Raw genomic sequence first — 14,399 nt, forward strand, 5'->3', positions numbered from 1 at the left:
AAGTGAATGACGTGATTTTGTTTGGGGAATCTATTGGGAAAGCAATCTGAGAACAATGGCTTTGAATACGTGAGAGATGATGGTGTTTCTATACAAAGAATGGACAGCATGCTATTGTTAGTTAATGGTGTTCACAATAAATGGGTCAACCCAGACCCCCCCCTCCCCCCTCCTCCCCCCCACACACACACACATACACTTCTGCAGGCTGTTCACAAGCTGTCTGAGAGAGTGACAGTTAGTCATAATAAAAGGTAAATACACTCATATGAGGTTCTTCTTTTAATCTAAATGTGAGAATATCAGTTAAGGTGTCAGATTTGACTAAGGCTTCTTCAGCCGACATCTCGATCCTTTAATCTGACTTGTTACGACAATCATTACTTTGATTGTGAATATGTCTCAATGTTAAATCAACGGATCTCTCTTTCTGCAGTCGCCTTATCCAAAGGCATGTACATCTTTATGCAGACTCAGTCTTTATGCCTACTGTGGGCAACTGTACAGCAGTAGACTATTTCATTTTTAATTGGCATTATGATCATTACACTTCTGGCTGCTGATTGGCTGCTGATTGTTTATTGCACAACAGGGAATCTTGCTTCATTACAGCTCTTAATTTGATTCATTCTTAACTGTTGGATGAACACTAGAATGGGTTGTGTGGAAACAGTTTTTTATGACAAATACCATGTCATAAAAACACATTTGTGATTGTATGTATACACAAATTTAAAGTGAATGTATCTCTCTATACTGAGCTTATCCTTTTATTACCACCCCACTGATCTCCTGCTCTGCTAGCAGACATCGATCAGTCCATGCAGCATTAATAAGTGCATTGAGTGAGCGACTGCACATCAGAGGAAGCCCTAATGTGTGCTGTAGCAGAACAAATAAAGCAGGGAGTGGGTTTGAATAATTAGAGCACTAAGTGTTTGGAAGAGGCCCACAAATCAGGAACAGTGAAAATGGACCGGGGGTGGGAGTGTGGGGGTGTCACAGAGGGGCAGCACAGGCTGATTTAAAGTGTCGTTCACTGAGTTATAGTCAGTTCCGTTTTGCCTGATGACGAGAAGTGTAAATCTAGGCTGTGATGCGATCAGATTATTAAGTAAACAATTCAGTGCATCACAATTTTTTGATTTTCAACACGAATTGATTGTATTCAAACTTTCGACTTCACTGATTTTACACATAGGTCAATTGGAACCTATTTACACACATTTAGTGGATCTCAATCCAGGAGTGTGTCTTTTAAATTTTGATTAATTGTATATTTGTTAGACTTTTCTCAAAATAATCTGTTGTTATGATTATGATTATGATTATGAGCAAAAATTAAATATGAAATAAAATCAGGTTTAGTGTTAGATAACAGTAATATATGATGTATATGATGATGATGATTATATTTTGTGTATTCTTATAAAGAAGTTCTATCATATTTATTGGAGGATGTGGCTCTTATGGTCATCAAGGGCAATAGGTTGTTTTAATGGCTAATTGAAACACTTGCAGCAGCAAATGAGCAAGTAGAACATGTAACTGAACCAAGACCCTGTCAGGAACCTGCATTAGAGAAAGAGGGCTGATGTGCAGGAGGTATAATGTTTTGTTTTGACACTAATGTTTTGAGGGAAGCCTGTTGTTGCACTCTACTTTACTTTTATTAAAATGGTCCTAAGGAGTAGATGGGATAATGCTGGGGCACAGGACGCACTTAGCTTTGAGCCACACTGCATTAGGTCTGCAGTGTGATGTTTAGTCTTCAGAGGAGCAGCGGAGGCAAAAGGAGAGGATAAGAGTCCCAGGGGAGCTTTTGCTTTGGAAATAATGCTTTATGTGATTAAAGCTCTTTTGAAATGAAGATGACTTGACTGGTGGGGGTATGGGCTTCCAAGGAGAGCAAGGCATTGAGGAGAAACCAACAGGTGAACAGGTGGAGGAGTTTGTTGGGAGAGGCAGCGACAAGGGGAAGGGTGAAAGGGAAGAGAGAGAGTGGGAGAGAAGAGCTGAGCGTGGGGGAGGGAAAGGGCAGATGCAGGCTGCAGAGAACCACCCCACTCCACACACACACACACGTACACGCTCCTGTGTGTTGCTCTCATTTGAAGGAGCTGTCAGCAAAATAAGGAGAGGAGACAGAAGTAATGTAATGAGTGCAGCTTGGACACAGCGCCGGCATGTCTCTGCTGCTTCACTGCTCATCAGTACATCCCACAGAGAAACAGGAGTGTTTGCTTTTAGCCACCGTGGTTCCCTCCTCCACCGGGTTGGTTGCCATGACAACAACGGAGCTCCACCCAAGAGAGAGATGTGTATGCTGGGAGAAAGAGGATTATTGGGGTCAGTGCTTGCTCTCTCTCTCTCTCTCTCTCTCTCTCTCTCTCTCTCTCTCTCTCTCTCTCTCTCTCTCCCCCTTTCTCTCCCCCTTTCTCTCCCTCTCTCTCTCCCTCTCTCTCTCTCTCTGATACACATTTCACACCCACACAAGCAGATGTAGTCAATATCTGACTTGAATTGGACGGGATATTTCCTATGGTGTGTCTTACTGTATCTGTTAATGATTTGTTTTGATTCACTGGCTATTATTAGGTGGGTTGTTGAGAAATTATTTTATTTTATTTTATTGTATTTTATTTTATTTTATTTTATTTTATTTTATTTTATTTTATTTTATTTTTTTATTTTTTTATTTTTTTATCTTTTTATTTTTTTTTATTTTTTTTAATTTTTTTTATCGTGTGATCGAACAGTTTTCACTCTGCTGCGTTTTTTAAAAATATCTCAACAAGTGTCTTTGTTTCCCCCACAGGCACTCATCGTTTCTCTCTCTGCTGTCTGTGGAGTGTGTAGTTTGGTCAGATGTGCTGCGGTGGATCGATTAGAATAACTGAGTGTGTCTGCGGAGAGAGAAGCCAGTGGGTAATTACTTCCTCCAGGGGTTGGAATCATCACCTGCTTTCTTTCACTTGATCTTTCCTTCAGATTTAAGTTTTAAATCTTTAAGTCTTGGGCTCCTCCTCTGTGTCCTCTATCCTCGCCCGTCTGCACTGTTATGAGTTTGCCAATGCCGCCATCTTGTGGTTAAAATAGTTTACTACATCGCCAGGTTGAAGCTCAACGATCACAGGCCGTGAAGCAGAAAACTCTCCTCTCCTCTCAACCACATGAATAAAACATGAATATGTATGAACACCTTAATTCATTTAATGGAAAACACCTGACGTCACTTACTAGTTTAATTGGATCTGTGGAGCATGAGATGAAGGAGCACAAATGACTGCACAGTGAGATTAGCCAGGCAGCAGCAGAGGTTGTGTTATAGTTTCAGTATTTTAATGCTAAAGGGTCAAAATGGTTGGCTGTGGATGAAACCTGAGCACGGTGTCGTTCTTTATCCACCTTTCATGCAGCAATAAACAATAAAAACACATTCCCAACCTAAAATGAGATGGACAGTGAGGAGTGGTGCTGTAAGAGTTAACAGATGTCACAAGAGGTCACCACAGGTAACCAGGGGAACTTTGGAATTTATTTCTTATTTATTGATTTAGTTGATGAGTATTGAATTATGTTTTCTTGGACTGGTGAGTGGAAGTATCAGAGTCTTACGGCTGAAAAGAGTCAAAAGCTGAATTGTTTAACATTAAAGATGCAATAATAAGAGAATAAATGGCGCTTCAAGTTGTATAATGCTTTCTTTTATCAAATGTGAAGTTTAAAAAGTTATTATCCCAAAAAATTGATACTGAGTAAAATTATCATGATGAAGTATTTTTTATTAATGGGAGATTTTTACTCAAGAACAGCTTGCTGGTACTTAATTCATCACTGAAAATTCACTTCATTCCAGTTCTATCTTTGAAGTAAAGTGGTAAATACATGTCAACTCATCCGATATTCATTAAAAAACTTTCACTCTGGATAAAGGAGTTTCCAGAGCAACACAAGCACAAAGAGGACAGAGAGTTTGTTTTGCCTTTGTCTGCGCAGTGTTTCATTTATGTCCCAAGAACTGATAGAACAATCATCAAAATAACTCACCAAATTAGCATAATAATGAAACTTTTAAAGCACGAAGCTCAATCAGATGCTGTCGACCACAAAGCAACAGTGGCGTTTAGCGACAAACTCAACTGTGCACATCATTTAGTCTGCAGCCCGGCCTGTTAAAAGGAAGATGTGGCTTGTTATTGACACAGTGGTTGTCCTCTACTTCTGACTGTAACAGCAGATGAGAGGCCTGTTTGCTCTCCTGACTAAAGTTCAAAACATCCATTTTTCCTCCCCCACAGTGGAGTTGAGCGCACAGGGGAGGTAAACACAGAGCTCACGCCGGGCTGAGACGACCTGGAAGTGAGCAGGTCAAGGTAACTTACCAGAGAGAAACCAGACTCGCTGACGCAGCAGCCAAAAGGAGGCGGAGGAGGAGGAGGAGGTGATGATGAGGAAACCAGGTGTGAGGAAGCGTTCTGCCACATCTGATGTATTATGAGTCTATTGGATTGGAGTTAGTTAGTGATATATACACTCACCTGCCACTTTATTAGGCAAATTCTGATTCTACGATCCGAAAGTTGCAGCAGAAATGGAGACTCATCAGGCAATGCTCGTCCAATCTTCCACTGAACAATTTTGGTGAGCCTGTGCAAATTGGACCCCTAGTTTCCTTTTCAGGTCTTCTGCTGCTGTAGTCCATCTGGTTCATCACCTCCAACAAGTCTGGCCATTCTTCTCTGACCTCTGGCTCACTTGGTATTTTCTCTTTTATTGACAATTCTCTGTGAACTTTAGACATGGATGTACGTGAGAGTCCCAGTTGATCAGCAGTTTTTGAAATACTCAGACCAGCCCGTCTGGCACAAACACAACACAAACATCCCTGCCACGTTCAAAGTCACTTAATCACCTTTCTTTCCCATTCTGATGCTCAGTTTGACCTTCAGCGGGTCGTCTTGACAGGTCAACATGCCTAAATGCATTGAGTTGCTATATGATGGACTGATTAGATATCTGCGTTATCAAGCAGTTGAACAGGCGGACCTGATGAAGCGGCCGGTGTGTGTATGTGATAACAGCAAACCCTGCAATGCTGTGTTTAAATTGATATGAATTATATTGGAAATGTAAAACAAAACAATTCACAGGTTTGTTAATTTCATTCATTTTAATTAAATGATTAAGTAGTTTTGAATGAATCCTCATTAGATACCCAGTAGTTTTAAATGTTTCTTGGAGTCCAAAAAAAGAGCTCAGACTCTCTGGCTGTGTTTACTTTATGACATGAGATTGGAGATTTCACTGTGTTCAGTATATTCAAGCCAAATCGGTCCATGTCCAGCAGAGGAAATGGCTTTTCTGATTAAAAGGGTCCAGAGGTCAGAATGATATCAGTCCCTGTTTGCAATGCAGCTTTCACACATGCTCCTCTGTTGTCCTGGGACCACACAACACAGCAGAGTTTGGTATCACTGAGGATATCAAGCTGGGACGACCAACGATCTCTGCTCTGGTTTCAGGTCTGTTTCCTTACATGTAGGAGAGGAGATTTTTAACTCCTTGATTAAACACTGTTATGTCCTTAAAGGTACAGACAGGAATACTTGTTCTTTGTACATTGTATAGTCATAACATACAGCACATAAGGTTCCCAGGCAGACATCCCAGCGAGCATCCTGGGAACATTCCTGAACATTCCCTAGAATTCCGAAAAAGGTCCCCATCAAACTATGGTTATTATTTTTGTAATCCTTTTTCGGTCATATTCTATTAAGTAGACGCATTAAAATGCAACAAAAGTTTGCAGTCTACATATGAACACAAAAGCAACTCTTCTTCCTCACACTCTCCCTCCCTCTGTGTATGCACATGAGCATTAGGTGTACATGTGTAGTTGTGTATAGCTAAGAATTCAACATTAAAAGCTACAAAAAACCCTTTTCTGTCTTACAAACATACTAAATGATTCTTCCAGCCATTTCATTTCCTTCCCTCTGTGCCCTTTTTGTGTATTGTGGCTTGAGCGATGGTCCTCCTTCATTAGCATGACCCGAACACGAGAAACACAGCGTGACTCTGTGACAAAACACATACCGAGCAAATAAATGGACAAAAGACACCGGGAATATTTTTTAGGAATAATTTATTGCCAGTAGGAAAGCGTGAGCTTGTGGCAGTATTCAATAAAAATCTTAACAAGACCATAGCATTGCTCACACACACACAGACACCTGAAAAAGTCACGTGTCCATGGATAACTCTGCACTATAAATATATTGGGTCCCATTTTCTTGGTGGAAAAATAAAGAGGTTCCAAAGTCAAAATTTACAAACAAACAAATAAAAAACAACAACACAAGAATATGCAGTCGTTCATTGAAGACCCTTTTTGAAATGAGCAGGAGACGATAAACGTTACGAGTACACACCGCGTACACAACAGCCGTGCTCTTCTCTCACTTTTTTTCAATGCTTCTTTTTGTGGATGTACGCACGGTAAGGCTGAGAATGTCACACCATTGAACTCTTTTCCTTGAAAATAAAAGCATAGAATATCTACAAAACCTAGTCAACTTTAAAATCAAAACTGTACAGTTAAATTTACATTGAAAATGAGGACTTGTATAAAAATGTTACGCTTGGATTTATCTATAGAAACAAAGACATTAACCGTGAAATGCATTTTTTTTTTCTCTCATGATGGTTATTGTGTAAATGCTTTATATTGAAGAGACTTTCAGACTATTCACTTGTTGTGAATGACGACACTTAAAGCAATGGCACCAACTCAGATGGTGTGTTTCTTTTTTCTTTTTTTTTTACACACGGAGCTGAGTCAGACAGCAAACATGCTGAAGTCTCCTGTAGCTCCTTCCCAGCTCAATGTCCTTCACAACTAGTCCCAACAACCCCTGTGTGTGTGTATGTGTATGTGTGTGACACCACTTACTGTGTATATGTACCGTAAGCGTGTGTGTGTGTGTCTGTGTCGGGAGTAGTGTTGTGTTTTGTCTGTGCCCCAGTGATGGAAAGTAATTAATTATCCATTAATTTTGTGTTGCCCTCAAGTACAATTCCAAGGTACTTGTACTTTGCTTGAATAGTTACATTTTGTGCTTCTTTGATAGAAGCAGAACAGAATAGAATCATCTACTCCAGTACATTTGTTATTCCGCATATTCCCAGAAAGGTTAAAAGGTCATGTATTTACTCAAACTGTAGGTCATCATCATTTCATTACAAATGATTACTTTGTTACAAAGTCTAGTAAATTGAAGCTTTCCTGGTTTTCCATACTGTTTCCATACTTTCACACACTCTCAGGTTACAGCTTGGCTTATTTTGAATGAATCTTTACTTGTTATATAGTCTTTTTCAATGTTATATTGCTTTTTCTTGCTAGCACTTCTTCCACCAATGGTGTAGGTAAATTGTGCATGTATGGGGGAGGGGTCAGGTGTGTGTTGTGTACTTTAGGGGAAAGCTGTAACATAAGGTGTCGGTGTAGGTTCAGGCACTTTTGTTTGGATCCAGTGTCAGACTTCAGTGTGCTGCTGGGAGTCCAGCGCAGGGATGGCTAGCCGCTCAAAGTGGTCCTCGTCGCCGCTCTCGTAGTCGCTTATCATCACTTCGGACTCCTCGCAGCACGCTGACATGTCCGAGCACGAGGCCGTGGACGTGTACAGAGACATGGATATGTTGTCCAAACCTGGAGAGTCAAAGTCCCGACTACATCCCAAGGGGAAGGCCCCTCTGTAGCCACTGGTACCCAGGGTGGATGCCGGGGTGGTGTTGGCCGTGGTGGCGCCGTGGCCGTCTGTGTCGCCCCCGTCACTCGGGTAGGAGTGCTGCGGTAGATACTGGTTAAGGCTGTAGAGCTGAGGCAAGGCCGGGCGCTGACCAATCCTCGCTGAGCCCCCTGGGCTGGCTGGAGGGGGGTCCAGGTCTCTGCCCAGGGAACGCAGTGTGTCGCAGCGGTCGCCGTACTCTGGCAAAGGCGGCGGCAGCATGTCGTCGCTTGCGGGGAAGTCTTCTGGTGGAGGAGGGAAGTCACTCTCGATGTCAAAGCCACCGGGATAGTAGTCGGTATCAATGGCGCTCGGGTCGGTGTACAGAGGGGCGGGCGACTCCACAGCCTCATATTGCGGGATCTCCTGGATTCCAGGAAGTTGAACACTTGGCATCCAATCAGATGTGTCCCAGTGATATCCTGTTTGATAAGAGAAAGCCACCCAAAGCGCGCGCACACACACACACACACGTTAGAGAAATGTAAACGACAACATTGAATCACAGTTACAAGCATTCACCAAACACCATCATGTTAATGTTAAAAACCCACACCATGCAACAGAGAGTACGGTAACATGTCACACCAACACCACCACTGGTTTCATTAATACACAGCTTCACACCACTTTGTGAGATAAACTTAGATTAACACTGTACAAACACATTCAAACCATCACCAACACAACGTCATATAAGTTAACTTCATCACTTTAACGATGGTTTAAGCGGGTTGAATTAAGATAACGCACATCCTGCGACAAACTGAAGACAATCGACAGTTAAAAACACCGACAGACACACATGAACACACACAAAGTGAGGGTATTTGTATTTACTTACTGGGCTAAACCTGCCGGGATTAACATGTTCTCTAATACTGTCATAACTTCAAAAACATGCAGGGCGTTACTTCTGTTTATGAATCGTTTTATGGAGGCCGACATAACGCCTCATAACCAAACTGATCATACTCTCTTGTGTTACACTGGTTTGGAGGGTTAGCAGTTAATAGTTAGCGGGTGGGAGAGGGAAACACCAGTCAACGTCAGGCAAACAAAGATGAAAAAGTCACCTCTTGGGTTCTTGAGATCATGAGCCAAAAAAGACTCTTTACATGAGGCAGAATAGGAGGAGAGAGAAAGAAGAAGTATAAGTTACAACCTGAGAGAGAGAGAACACTGCGAAGAACACAAATGAAATGTGATGGATAATGGGACACACTGAAAGGAAAAATAAAGGAGTAATGGACAAACAGGTGTGCCATTTTCTTACACCGACTTCCTTCTCTGGTTTATATGAGGCAGGCCTGAAGGTGACCGAGGCGAACAGGAGGTGAATTCGGCGTGAATTGTGTGCTGTGGGAATGTGTGCGTTTGCTGAGGCGTGAGTCTAAGAAAATGGCACTTCAACACCCTGCGTCTGTGACAAACCCAACACCAAGGACAAAACTACTGTCAGAGGGAAGCAATAAAAGAGTACCTTCTCCTTCCACCGTGTCAATAACAGAGCTGACAAGGTGGATTACTGTCACTATGGAGGCTTGTGGAGAGTAAAGGGGGGGAGGGGAGAGTGGTTGGGAAGAATCTACCATTAGTACACTTGATTTGGTAAAAAGTCAAAAAGAGAAACAAAGGTGGCGCTCGTGTTGAGGGGGAGGGGGGGGGGGGGGGGGGGGGGGGAGGGAGTGATGCCGCAACACGGGGCCACACTTCCCACCGGAGTGCCTCGTGTCCTTGTTGCTGGACGTGCTAGTGCCTAAGCTGCGGCACCCTGGAACGCCGAGTGTCTGCATCATGGCTGGAGACGAGACAAGACAATGGTGGAGCGCAAAAAAAAAACGGCGGGTGGGAGGATCGGATTTGTTTGTACAACAAAACAAACACAACAACATATTGAGATGCTAGGAGGGGGGGCGGGGGAGGGGTGCCACTGACAGTACAGATGGAAGAATCTGTGCAATTCTCCGGTGATTTAAAAAAAAGGAAGGGAAAAGGGAAGGAAAAAGCATTTCCTGCCCAAGCAAAGATAAATAAAAGGACTTAGCTGATAAGAACTAACGCCTGTCTATTAAATGTTCTATTTACGAGCTCCATTTATGGCTCATTCTCATTTAATCAGGGTAAAGACGAAGGGTTTGAAGATTAATGAGCAGGACATCATCTCCAAGCCCAACTCCCCCATCACAATATAAAAGTAATGACTCAGGTTAATTAGTGTGATATGAAGAGGACATCAGAGAACCATTATGTATGTGTGTATTGTTTTGCTTTAAGCATCTATGTGTAGCTTTGGACCAAAGCAAAAGACGCGCTAGTAAAGGAATGAAAGAAAGCCAACTGAATGAAATCAAACGGAACGTGACGGCTGTTTAAATTAGGGATCGAATTCATTTAATGCTGAGCCGCGGTAAAATGAGAATCAAAGAGAGTCGGCGTCTTGTTTTAGTTTTTTTTAAATCCCGGGAGAATTACACAGCACAAAGTTGTTTTGACCGCTTCCATCGGCACAGGCGGTGAATGAGGACTTACAGGCTGGACCCCTATTTAAAACCTTGTTCTGGATCTGTGGACTGATTTGATCCATATGGGAGCTGAAGCCCCGCAGCGGAAAAAAAAAAGGGAGAGAAAAGAACACGTGACCCAGAGCCGCCATTAGGGCCGTCCATTGTGAGCATGCAAAGAGAGGGTTAGCATGGAAACTGAGCTCCACAAGACACTGATAACTATCACCGAACCCTGCCGGCTCATCAGAACAATGGAAAAACTGATCCTGCATGCGCTCCGCTACAGAAACACACGCATCTGACTGGAGTTCATAAATGCTACGCTGCTGTCTGTCTCTTTAGTTTATCCGCAATGACATAAAAGTTGGACATGCTAGATGGCTGCTTACCGTTATCGTCACAGGACTCTGACTGGAAGGAGCTGAGGGACTGGACCTCAGACATGCTGCCCCTGGTGTTGTAGGGGTGGCAGGCACTGTCCTCAACGGGTTTCTTCAGGCAAGGGTCCAGGTCCACAACCTTAGCTGGGAGGTGACAGTAAAGCAATGTGAGAATGGAGTTTTGTTGGATTGAGTTTAATCTACGGCGATCACGTGTGTTCTAGATAGTATTTCCTGTAGGTGTGAATGAGCTCTTGCAGCTTACCATCATAGTCATAGTCCCAGTTCGGCTTCTGGATGGAGTCACTGTCGGAAACAGAGTTGGAGGGAGGGGGAGGAGGGAGATTGGGTGCTACACTACACACTGCCACGGTCTTGCGGTGTCCATGCACGGAATCTGGGTTGAAGGTGCTGAATTCTGGGTGCTCCGGGATGGCGGAGCCCTCGAATGAGTTCCGATCCAGGTTGTTTCGCGAGTCGCTTGGAATGCTGGGAGTGTAGGAGATGGGCCGCACGGGGACCTGAGGCGGGATGTCTGAGTAGATGTTTTTGTTGAGCTTGGCGTCAAAGTAAGGCCTCTGGAGGAAGGAGTGAGGCACGTTGGAGCCTCCGCCGTGCTTGTTGTCATTGTCAGTTTTTGACCTGCCGCAACATGCCCTCTTACGGATGATGATGAAGAGGAGGACGAGGATAAAGATGCTGGACACAAAGACCACGATGCCGATCACCTCCTCCAGGCCGATGTTCCAAGAGGTGGACACAAATTCGTTGCGAACTTCGGTGCGGAGTTCACAGACGTGCCCGCTGAAGCCCAGGGAGCAGTTACACTTGTAAGAGCCGTATGTGTTCTGGCACTGGCCACCGTTGGCGCAGGGGTTCTTCACACACTCGTCGACATCACTGAGGCACCTGGACAAGGCACATGGACAAAGTTTGGTGAAGAGTGAGCAAGAGTGAAATATGATGCAAGAAATGAGACTCTTCTGGTTGGAATGCACTCATGATTAGAGTCAAACTGAGTCATACCTTTCTCCCTGGAAGCCTGTCTCACACTCACATACTGGACCGTCCAGACTGTCAATACACTTTCCACTGTTTTTACAGGGGTTATCTCTGCAGTACGGCCCAAGCTGACACCTGCAAACAATTGTAAACATGACATAAGGCACACTTTATACTGATATCGGGTTATTCAACAACATTTTCATCTATCGAACCTTGATAATGCATAACACAATATTCTAAAAAGCTGAAAATGTTAAATACTATTTTTTGATGTTTGATGTAGTGACTTGATTGTGAATGTCATTTACTTTATCTGCAGTATTTATCATTACAGGCCAGTTGGACTGTAATACCATACCTTTGTCCTGAATACTGCCCTCTGCACTGGCAGTAGAAGTCATCTGCACGTGGAACACAGGTGCCCCCGTATAGGCAGGGGTTAGAGGCACAAGGGCTGATGGGAATTTCACAGAGGGTTCCCATGAAAGAGGCAGCACACTTACAGAAGTAGCCTACGCAAGAGAAAAGATGGTTAACACATGGGTCCACATACAGAATGGTTATGAAAATTAAACTGAATTCAAATGTATTTGTCTTAAACAGAGCACGAGTACCTCCATTGGGTAGCGATGTGCACATCCCTCCATTCGTACACGGGTTGCTGGAGCAACTCTCAGCAGGTGTAAGCCCACAGCCTGGAGCCACATCCACTATGTCCTCCAACACCGCGTGCGCCCGGAGAGCTTTGGTGTTGAGGGGCAGCTCTTGGCCATTCAGCTCGATGGCCTCCATGCAGCCACGGAGCCCGTTTGTGACCGGCAGGCTGCGACCGTGGCGAGCAGGTGCATGCTGGCGTACGTGGCCACCGAAGTAGATATTGTTGTCAAGGTTGAGAGTGCGCAAAGTGCCCGGTGCTGTGCCGGAGGCAGCATGCACCCGGTCCAGCACCAGCTTAGCATAGTTTCCATCCACCTCCAGGGAGATAGAGTGCCACTCCCCATCACTCACTTGAGCACTGTGGACAGACACCAGGCCAGGGCCGCTGCCACAGTCAAACTTGTACTGCAAACGGCCATTCACAATCTGTCACGGGCAGAGAAAACTAGAGTTAGAATATGACCAATTACTTCAGCTTTTTGTTATTTTCTAAATGATTAATCTATAAGATGTAAAGTTTGGTGGCGAAGTCGTAATCATATCATCACAGCTCTGTAATAAATCAGTGTATGGTACTATCTTCAATCATCATTCAAAGTTTACAATTTTACAATTACAAGTTTTTTGAAAACTCCTTGATAATGATATCACACACTCTCAGTGTCTCTTCAATAGTTTCAACATGCTACATACTACAGTTACTACTGGTCATGCCTCTAAAGTAACAAAAACACAAAACATACAACCTTTAGGAGACATAATAAATACATACAATATGAGAGACATGTGGAATCTCCTGTAAAACAGACACACTCTAAGAGGAATGTGAGGTATAATGCTTTCTGTTTGTCCCCCTGAGCTATAATAGCTCACGTGTGATTTTTTTCAACCTACCACCACATTCCCAGAGCCCCTCGTGAGAACAGAGGTTTCAAAGCGGTTGTCTGAACCCTTCAGCAAATTTTGTACTCATAGCTACATGGTCCCACAGGAGATCTTACGAGTTTATTAAGATCTTCTCATACGGAAATGCCGTGTGCTAATACAGACACAGGTTAAGAGAAGCAGAGGGGCACTCAGTCTAGCTGTGATTATGATAAGCAACAAATATGTTTTAAATAAACTGAATAATAGACTTTTATCCCTCAGTAACAAGACTGGACAAACACACACGTACCATACATAGAAATAAATACATTTGTCCTCACCTCAAGAATGCTGTAGTCTGTTCCTTTTGCATACATGACAGTGGCATGGCTGGAGAACGTCCTGAGTCTGAGAGACAGTTTCATCAGCTCCTTGTTCTCATTCTCCATTAGACGGTATTTCACATAGCCACTGCCGCTGAACGTCAGCGAGTGGCCATCTAATATGAGAAACAGTCGGTGTTAATGATGTGACGTGTGAGTGAAGGAAGAAATTAAATATCAACCTAAACGGGGACAATGAGATATTTTTCACTCAAACTGTGCAGAAAAGAACAGAGGAATAGTTGGGAGGGGGCATCTGGTAATACAGCTCAAGAACACGGGTCTTACCAGAGCATTTGCCCCTTTTCCCCTCCGGACACACACAACTATATGTGGTATCTCTGAGGTCTCCCACACACTCCATGCCCTCAGGACAAGGGTTGTTCTCACATTCGCTGTTCATGACGGGACATCTGCCACCTAAGTGCCAACATACAGTACATCCATGAGGATCTTTGATTTGCTGAATTGTGTTAATGTGTGTACGTGTGTGTGCAAAGGTGTGTTAATCTACCTTCACACTGGCAGGTTGCCGTTCTCTGATGTCGAGGCGTCACAAAGCTAAGGCGTGCTGTGCTGTGAGTAGACATAGCAGTCTTATCCAGGGAGATGACTTCATCGCAGAAGCGTAGAGGGCAGTCCAGCCCTGCACACAGCTTCTGGACCACCCGCAGAATTCGGACCCCTGTCATTTCCTCAATCACGGCTGCAGAAGAGTTCAGCTTACGGAAGACAACCTGGAGACATAAAATATAATAATAAAATGTAATCTCATGTAAATAGTTATTTTGTCTCTATTACAAATGA

General features: G+C 43.6%; 1 protein-coding gene across 3 annotated transcripts in view; it reads right to left on the reverse strand.

The window, feature by feature from the left end:
- Nucleotides 1-6,406: 6,406 nt before the first annotated feature.
- The window catches only part of fat1a (FAT atypical cadherin 1a), a 61,831-nt gene continuing 53,838 nt past the window's right edge, over nucleotides 6,407-14,399 (reverse strand). For 2 of the 3 annotated variants that reach the window (XM_076145505.1, XM_076145504.1), the window contains exons 20-29: nucleotides 14,107-14,329; nucleotides 13,881-14,012; nucleotides 13,551-13,708; nucleotides 12,300-12,768; nucleotides 12,044-12,197; nucleotides 11,707-11,817; nucleotides 10,946-11,589; nucleotides 10,690-10,824; nucleotides 8,870-8,905; nucleotides 6,407-8,215 (exon numbers count right to left, since the gene is read on the reverse strand). In XM_076145505.1, coding sequence (XP_076001620.1) covers nucleotides 7,542-8,215; nucleotides 8,870-8,905; nucleotides 10,690-10,824; nucleotides 10,946-11,589; nucleotides 11,707-11,817; nucleotides 12,044-12,197; nucleotides 12,300-12,768; nucleotides 13,551-13,708; nucleotides 13,881-14,012; nucleotides 14,107-14,329 — 2,736 coding nt within the window. In that variant the 3' untranslated portion in view covers nucleotides 6,407-7,541. The remainder of the gene's footprint in view (nucleotides 8,216-8,869; nucleotides 8,906-10,689; nucleotides 10,825-10,945; nucleotides 11,590-11,706; nucleotides 11,818-12,043; nucleotides 12,198-12,299; nucleotides 12,769-13,550; nucleotides 13,709-13,880; nucleotides 14,013-14,106; nucleotides 14,330-14,399) is intronic. The other variant, XM_076145506.1, reaches the window with a different exon arrangement.

Source organism: Genypterus blacodes, unplaced genomic scaffold (assembly GCF_046128005.1).
Source record: "Genypterus blacodes isolate CSIRO-AG114 ecotype Tasmania unplaced genomic scaffold, CSIRO-AGI_Gbla_v1 ptg000030l_1, whole genome shotgun sequence".
Lineage (NCBI taxonomy): Eukaryota > Metazoa > Chordata > Actinopteri > Ophidiiformes > Ophidiidae > Genypterus > Genypterus blacodes.